Source organism: Mizuhopecten yessoensis, unplaced genomic scaffold (assembly GCF_002113885.1).
Source record: "Mizuhopecten yessoensis strain PY_sf001 unplaced genomic scaffold, ASM211388v2 scaffold5989, whole genome shotgun sequence".
Classification (NCBI taxonomy): Eukaryota; Metazoa; Mollusca; class Bivalvia; order Pectinida; family Pectinidae; genus Mizuhopecten; species Mizuhopecten yessoensis.
The window spans coordinates 320260-329652 of record NW_018406324.1 but is presented as its reverse complement, the minus strand read 5'-3'; the positions used below and the strand labels follow the sequence as shown (position 1 = coordinate 329652).

The 9393-nt window shown below is 36.4% G+C and overlaps 1 protein-coding gene across 1 annotated transcript in view; it reads left to right on the top strand.

Annotated features, from left to right (window-relative positions):
• Window positions 1–4927, top strand: part of LOC110451416 (monocarboxylate transporter 5-like) — a 10043-nt gene extending 5116 nt beyond the window's left edge. Inside the window, exons 5-7 of the mRNA XM_021499415.1 lie at window positions 275–1125; window positions 2527–2743; window positions 4487–4927. Coding sequence (XP_021355090.1) covers window positions 275–1125; window positions 2527–2743; window positions 4487–4638 — 1220 coding nt within the window. The 3' untranslated portion in view covers window positions 4639–4927. The remainder of the gene's footprint in view (window positions 1–274; window positions 1126–2526; window positions 2744–4486) is intronic.
• Window positions 4928–9393: the final 4466 nt, after the last annotated feature.

The following is a 9393-nucleotide window of genomic DNA, read 5'->3' as shown; positions in this document are numbered from 1 at the left end:
TTTAGTCTGAAATCTGTATGCTAGATATTGAGTAAGGTGGTTTTATTGTTTTTTGTCACTTTGAATAATATTTCTGTTCATGTTTAAAACAAAATCAACTCTCTGTATAAATATATCAGGTGACCGTTAAGGCCCATGGGCCTCTTGTTTTCTTTTTAATGTCTACTTACGTAAGGGCGAATGACCTTTCCGGTATTAAATAAGTTGTAGTTTCTTCTTTTTCATATTCAATCGTCCTAAGATGCAATTACCATGTAATCGTAATTTGTTATAGGTATTGGAATCGCGTTTCACAATCCACCCATATACATACTTCTCGGTGAATATTTTGACAAGAAAAAGGGCCTAGCAAATGCAGTTTTCATATCCGGAAACGCTCTTGGAGGAATCATCATGCCACCGATATATCGGTACGTATTTGACGAGTATGGACTGCGCGGGGGTCTTATTATCACTGCTGGTATCACGTTTAATTCATTGGTGGCGGCAGCATTGCTTCGTCCGACAGAATTTTACACTAAACATGATGCAAAGAATTCCTCTAATTTGAGTGAAGACGTGGACAAAGACGTTTCTGTGATGAATAGCAACACTTGCGAAAGTAATTCAAGCGATTGTCAGGATCAAGATACTCTATATCCCTTAATTTCGACAAAGGCAGAACAGGCTACGTTGCACCACAATATACTAACAGATGATACAAGTGATGCATTTGATAGAATATCTCATTCTAGTGTCGTGAGATATTTGAGTAATGGTGATTTAGTATCAGCTTCTTTTACTAGTCTGACAGGAAAGACCGAACAACATATCGCTGCACCGGACGAGGAAAATAGCGTTTCAAGTGAAGGCTGCCTGGTTAAATGTAGAAATAAAATAGATTGTTATTTGATGACAAATATTCTCTACCTTCTGTTTCTGGCAATCTACTGTTTCGGAAATGTAGCTGCTATGTGTGCTCACATCTATGTCCCAACATACGCCAAGGATATTGGCGTTGATGACCAGCGTATTGCTATAATCGTCTCCATTACTTGCATGGCAGACTTCGTCGGGCGAATTGTTGCTGGATTTCTGGCAGATCAATCGTGGATAAGTCCGCAACAGATATGTATTCTGGCGCAGGTAAGTCATCTACATTATTGTTTTGGTTCAGTTTAGTTTTATTAGGATTAACGTCCTATCTATAGGAACATTTTTGGTTGGGGTGGGGTTAGTGGGGATTATACAAAGTAAAGTAAGTTATCCCCAGAAATGATATCAATACATGTCTCTCAAACGTGGTGATTTTACTTGGTAAGTCGTTCAATAAAAGCATTCAAATAGGCTAATAGTCAACTTTACTTTTCATATTCCCTGCAAGTTCTGAGAAAGACTTCAAATGAAGAAATACTCCAAATGAATTAACCCCTTTCAGATTTGAGGAAACAAAACCTGCTATATCCTTCTGCATGTTATTGGAATAGGCGTTTATGGTGTATCGCCCTTCAGAATCTTGGGGTTATATCCTGTCTCTTCTGCTAAGAGGACGTTTTGAAGAAAGCAAAATTCCTTTTCCCATCGCATCTCTTGGGAAACATGATGAGGATCCCACTGTATGATCTATGAGGCAACACAAATTGGCCCCTACATGATAAGGGCAATTATTCCGCGTCTTTTTTTTAAAACTACACCGATTTCGGTTTGGTTAGGGTTGGAGGAGGGGGTTAACATCCTCGCAACAGCCAGGATAATGTTATGAAAACTAAAAACTGTTGAAATGAGGAAGTAGTTCAATTGTGGTCTCATCCATGGCCTCTTAGCATTAGACACAGAAGCAGTCCCCCCGATTCTACCGTGAAGGGGGGGGGGGGGGGGGGGGCATGTTAGACGCTCCTTGCGATCATGCAGTGAAATAAGTACTAAGTTTCTTACAGTACACGTGTTAAGAAAATAAATGTCACTAGGCTCCCACCATTATACAAGTTTTATCAATTCTATTTGAGCTCGATCTTTCTTTTTCTTGCACAACTAAGGACCAAGTAGAACCTACATATCAAATTTGAGAAAGATCACTAAAGTACGTACTGTAGAATTAGCAATAACAAACTTAATTTTCAAATCAAAGATGGCCATCTGTCGGCCATTTTGTTTATCCGATCAGTCTAAAAACTGAACATACACAACTACAGACCAAGATAAGCATACACATTAAATTTGAGAAAGATTGTTCCAGTAATTTGAAAAAGCGCCAACAAACTTTAACTCTAAAACTTCAAGATGGCGTCTGTCGGCCATCGTGGTTTTCTGATCAGTCATATAATTCGATATGCATAACAAGGGACCATGAGGAACCTTCATGTGAAATTTTGGAAAGATCCCTCCAGTACTTTATGAGAAATAGCGCTAACAAGAATTGTTTAAGGACGGACGGGCGGACGAAGGGCGATTTGATAGGCCCACCAACTGAAGTTTATCAATCTAAAATGTGGTTGGTTGTCAAAACTAAGAGAGGTTTTATACATTTCAGTATTTCTTTCTTTCAAGGTTGTTGTGGGCGTGGTTCTGCAGTTCACCGAGTATTACACTTCATTTTGGCGCTTGCTGGTGTTTGTCGTTATTTTCGGCTCAACATCTGGAATGACCGTCGCCTTGTTCCCTCCAATTCTGATAGAGATCGTCGGAAAGAAGCGTTACCGCAGTGCTATGGCTTTATTCATCGTTTGCATGTGTCTGTTTGAAGGAACTGCTCTACCCATATTAGGTAAAATAGTCGGAGAAAGAACATCCTTGCAATTATAATAACGTACCTTAGGATCAATCAATCATTGAAGACCATTGACCTATAGTAATTTAACACAGATTTACCAAGAAATCATCTTTTTTAGAAATATAGACATCCGCTGAGGTTCCTGCTTTACTTTAATGACTGAAATTGCCGGTGGGCCGTAGAAAAATACAAAACAAACAAAACGAGTGCAAATACATTGATGAAAAGAATGACTGATGCGACCTTTGTACAGAAAGTACAGTTTCTGATGTTATAGCGTGGCACAAGATGGTAAACACTTGATGTGCGACCTTTGATTACCTATATATCCACATGGAATATCTTTCAAGATAAATACTAGCGATATTTCGCATTATCAGTTGTCGTGCAGGGTTACAATAAATTCTTCTAAAAACTTCTACAGGAATCACTATTCAATGCCTATGATTTACTTTTGGATATTTTCAATGTGAATTTATATATCGCGGCTTGACGTCATACTATCGTTATTTACCTTTGTTTGAGATTTTACGTCGACTGCTAAGTCATGTGAAAACAGTGCGAGCAGACGATGCTTCTACTTATGTAGAACTTTTGTATCTCACTGATAACCTGGACAAAGTAGCAGGAAACTCCACCAATGACATTGTACTGCCACAGTTCGTGTTTGAGAAGAAACATCTCACTCGTGTGCTTATATGATTTATATAATTTCTCTTGAGTTCATTCTCCTGTATAATAATGATAAGTCGTAATCAATCATCTATCTATTTATTGCTTATTGCACTTAAGTGCGAAAAATAGTTTTTATACTTAAGTTAAAAAACCCACATAATGACGATTGTGTTTTTTTGGCATTTAATTGCAATAGTTTTTCACTTAATAAGTATTGGTCTTTTATCCTACAACAGCCACCGATAATGCAATACAATATAATTCAAATCATTGAAACTTTGATATTTGAGTTTCATAACTTTAACGCATAGGTATTTGATGTAAAAAGATCACTACATAATGACAAAAAGTACTCGCCATTACGTCAAGTTTTGTTTTGTATTTCAGTGCAAAAAACGACCCTTTTCACTCAAGTGTAAATAAATGTTTTCTGAACTTTAGTGAACTGTATGTTCTTTTGCACTTGAGTGTGAAAAACTTTGTTCTTTTAAGTGACAAAAGTGTTTTTGCACTTCAGTACAAAAAAACTTTACATAGTGTCAAAAAGTTTTTATCATTATGTAGTAATCTTTAAATAATCTTTAACTAATAGTTCTTTTGCACTTGAGTGCAATGACGTCGTTTTCAATAAGTGTAAAAAAAAATCCCCCGCAAAAAGTACTTTTTCTATTGAAGTGTAAACAACGCTTCAAAAAATGGGTATTGGAACCATCCATTTTGTCGAAAGGGGTATGAGGATGTTTTACTCAAGCCTATTTAGTTTTTGCCATTATGTGATGTTTTGCCAATTGAGTTCAGTTTTTTTTCACTTAAGTGTAATTCTTTTGCACTTACGTGCAAAATCTTTTTCACTTAAGTAGTTTTGGTATTTCATCTTTACAAATCTGCCTCGTCAATGAGATATTGTAAGTTTGAATTTGACCATTCATCAGAAACATCAATGTGTCTGTGACGCCATCGATATAAGTATATGTCGTAACGTCACTTTTGCCACAGGCCATGAACATGAGTGGCATTGGCAATGCAAACATCAGTCATACATGCTTAAATCTTATGTTTCAGGTTATTTTCGTGACGTCACCCACACTTTTCACTTCACATTCCACGTCATGGGAGGTTCATCATTACTGACAGTTGTGCTTCTTATCATATTTGAGGTCATCACACGGAAACAGGCACGTAAAAGGAAAGAATGTGAAACAGATAAAGACTGATGTTACCCGTCGTTAATGCTATATATACAAATGACGTTTCTTCAAATGGCTGCTTAGTTGCTAGATTCTTGCAGAATTCGTATTTTCTTACTTTGTTTCATTGACATTGTACAATGGTAGTTGGTTCTGACCTTCATTCAAGAGATGGTTACAATGTTTGGCAGTGACTGTTGGCTATTCACGGTTCAATTTCCCAAAAACTAATAGCTTGTCAAATGCTATCAACCTGTTATTGCAATATATGCTACCTTTATCAGTTATAGTTATATGAAATGATTTTAATTGATCAAACAATGACAAAGACATAAACATATATATTAAATATTTGTTTGTTGTTTGTATTTTTTTAAAACTATTTTTCAAAACAATACGTGGGTACGAAACGCAGAAGCATACACAAACCATGTACACATTATTGAACAATATACGATGTAGAATAAATCTGAAATCAGCAATAAATATTCCACAATTCATTGTTACTTTTGTGAAATCATTGTGAAATCAACTACAGTAGTATACGACACCACTGACTATGTACCTGGTCAAACTCACAATTACATTTAAAGTATTGATGATGCTAGCTGATTTTTCGTTGGGATAATATCTTGTATTTAGATGTATATTATGTTAACGATTGTTTTTTATTTCGCCCGGGAAATGAAGTAGATCGATTAGTTTTATTGGAGCCAGGGACGTGCATCTATAATTGTCAGTGACGTCATCAGCAGTGAAACCCAAGATCCAACGGAAGCGTCGTTTTAGACATATAGAGCGGGTGTACCCCATTAGCAGTAATGATGAAGAGTTCTGAGTAAATTGTAATTAACTGTTCAGAATTTTCAAGATATTTTTTTGTTTTTTTGTTTTTTGTTTGTTTCAAAATGTTAATGACATGCATTATTAAATTGACAATATTGTGATCTAAGAGATGTCCATATCAGTTGTAATTTCTGTCTATCAGCGTATCGGGTTCTAATCTAAGACCATGTTTCAGCATTTGCAAATAGACTGAAAAACACTCGAATTATTGGAACCATAATCACAATAATCATTTACCAAACAATGAATATATCGATATATATAGATCAATTAATTAAGTAACATTGCAACGTTACAGTAGACACGACTGCCTATTGGCACGCCGTATTCAAAGGGAACTAACTCCTGTAGAAATATAGAATTGAAACAAGCCGCTTGCTTTCGTCTCACTTTTCCCATCCAACCTTCATCAGATGGTTAGTGTAAAAATCGCCCTTCATTTTTTATGCTATTTCTCAAGATGAATCGTATTCATTCCTTTTAAAATGAAGATTCACACACACCAGGTATCCCAATACAATAAACCGATGCTGGCACAGATAACGCAAATGTCAAGGGTGGACACTTGTTGTTACTATGAAACCTTTCGCTTTGAGATTTGCCGTTTTTGTAGACAATCTTTTAACACTTCTAACCATATCCCTTACTTTTGATGGATGTGTTTGAATTGGCTACGGAGTTTGGGATACCAAAAGTGGGACCTCTCAAAAGACCATATATATAAAGACAGCTTCGTTGTCTTTGAAGAAAAGTATTGTACACAATACGACAGAGACCAATATAAATCTGCTACCCCCAAATTGCAAATCTTTTCTTTGTTTTCTATCTTTCCTATCCAAGATCTTTTTAAGGTGGTATCTTTTTCGGCATCCGTTCTCATATGACGTTCAACCACAAAAACCATTGCTAAAATATTGCCATCTGTTATATTCATTTCTGTTTCTGCCTCAAAATCCCAACCTGATCCAGAGTGTTCAACAGACTGTACAATCAGCGATTATGAATTTGTTTTGCATCAATTTATGCCAATGTTGCTGTCCAGAATTCCCAAGTTCATCAAGAATGAAAGATGCAAATTCACATACATCCTTTTCTTTCTCGTTAATCGTAGTCGTTTAAATATTCCTTTAATGATGATTTACAAATTATAATTTGATCAACCAACGCTATAAAATGTTGTTTTTTTTCAGATCTAGAGAGGTCTAGTTCAAAGTTAAACATCACGTATTAATAATTTCTCTCTGCAATGATTTTGAAATAAAGAATATACCGCATTAATATTGCTTATATAAATACCCCTTGCAATTTGTTTCATACTACCAGTACTTTTAAATTGCCATTATTTTTACCTTTAACATTTGAGACATTTACCAACTACTTTCATAAGTTCAGTTGAGTACTGATCTCCTCAATCAAGGTTAAATGGAAAAAACAATCTGATTAAAATCATATGTTACATGGCTTCGTTAACTTCGTACTACGCCTGAACATCTGAGTGTGCCGCGGTCAGGGTCACGTTCAGGTGACCTTTATTTTTATAAATACTCATTAAATTTTGACCAATCAGAGACCCTCTTTCAAAAGGGCGCTCGGAGTTGTAACAAATATGTCAGACATTGATGAGAATGATGCGAAAGTTCTGAAGATATTTGAGATTGATGGTCTGAAACCCGAACAGAAAAAAAATCGAAGCTTTATAAGAGAAGAAAGACTGTATGGTGGTGTTGCCTACGCAATTATTACCCAATGGTTACGTTTTCCTTGGCGTCGTAGAAACGTCAGTTCCCACCGCCATATTTGTTTTGGAAAACTAATTTGTTCGATACCCCTCGCTATTTATCTATCAACCATGATATTCCGATTCGCTGGCAAACTGATTGGTTCATCTAAAGATCACTTGAACGTGACCCTGACCGCGGCACATTCAGATGTTCAGGCGGAGCCATGTAACAGATGATTTTAATCAGATTGAGGGAAAAAAATAACAATTAACCACTCATGAGAAGGGGGGTTTAGGTAAATCCAAGTGATCCCCTCTCACTTGTTTTCTTTACATATCAATCTGAAACCGTGAATAAACACAACAGATACTTTTTGACGACGCCTGTTATTTAGTACGATCCAGTTAAACATATGATGTTTGCATGTCATTTTTGGTTACTGTAAACAAATTTCACTTGTTTCGCAGGATGTTCAACTGAAAACTATTGATATCAGTATTTGTAAGGTAGGGACATGCACTGCAACAATATTTTGTATTCATTGCGTTGTTTAAAGTTTATTTAGTCAAGTGACAAAATGAAAATCGAGTCAATAATGAAAATATCTATCTCCTAACGAAATTTTTCGTAGTTGATAATGACATGACCTGAGGCCAACGTCCAGTGTGGTCTGTTTCATATTTTGGGAAAGCCTGTGATAAAAATAGCTATGACAAAAATAGCGCAATATCCCGGCGCTTCAGTGTTCTTAAACATGTACAACACTACGCTGTCGACCGACAACACAGTGCCAGTTACGAGTCTGAGTTCACACATAACGCATTCCTGAATTTACACAATATATTGCAAGTAAGAATTATAAGTATCATAATATATACCTCTAATAAGATATTTCTGTTCATATTTGGATTTGAATAAAAAACAAATAGGTTTAATTAGAGGAAGCACGCAATGAGAGGGTGCCACGTGGAGAATTTCAAACCACAGAAAGTACGATATCAATAGATCACTCGATCATTTATAACGATGTTTGAGATTAAGATGATGTTGGAAGATGATTTGTATTCATAATAAATGCATGTACATGTACTCCAGAGAGGCTAGGTTACAAAGCGAGAAGTTACCTTCTCTTCTCGGCTGGAAAGACTTTTTTGTTAGCTAGAAATTCACCGACAGCTGCCGCTAAAACGTACGGCTGTACAGTTAAGGATTTCTCCATTACTGACTAAAAACTGATCAATTTCTCGACATGAATTGATCATGAAGAATTTAGTGACAACGTTATAAAAAAACTTACTTATTTAAATAACGATGACCTATACATTGTTATAAATTTTATAGTTTGGTTTTGGTTTCATATTGTTTAACGTCATATTAACAGCTGAGGTCATGTAAGGACGTGCCTCCATGTGTGTTGTGTAAGCGTACATGTGTGTATGTGGGTCGGAGACAGGGTATGTTTTGGTACTTGCCTCCCTGTGCGGATCTGATGCCGACTTTATAGTGCTATCTTACTGAAATACCATGCCGAATGAACCCAGCACAGCATTTCGCCTGGTCACATTATACTGACAACGGGTGAACCATTTGTTGTCATTACTCATAACGTTAAACGTTAAGTAGGGAATAACAACTACCATTTTTAAGGACTTGGGGTAGAACCCATTGCGTTCCTCACCTAGGCAAATGTGAAGCCAAAAGGGAGGTATTGCCAAGTAAGGCACCAGCAAATGAAAGAATGTAGAAGTAGAGCGAAATATCAAGATCCCAAGTATTGCAAAGAGGGCAACATATTTATTTGGTCGCTTTTGAGTCCCGTAGTAGAGGGCACAAAAGCAAATCCCTAAATTTGCTGGGGTTTCACACCTCTTACGATATACATTCTTTTCCAGATAACCTACAGGGGGTGACATGTTATAGAGGAGAGTAAGACCTGTACTATTGTTGATTGAGTTACCAGTTTGGTGTGGTGTGTTATTTAATGTTTAGCATTGGTAACCAGTTTCAAATTAACATAATATAACCATGAACCGCAGTTCATGACACACTCATTTTAGTGCTGCAACGGATGCGTGCCTACAGTTCGTTACCAAGTTCTATCTTGGACCCATTAATTGTTGTAACAAATAAGTGCCGCCAATATATACAAAATAATGGCCGTCTATCTGACTCAAATAACTACACCCGGTAGATATTTTACATTAATATACCTCTA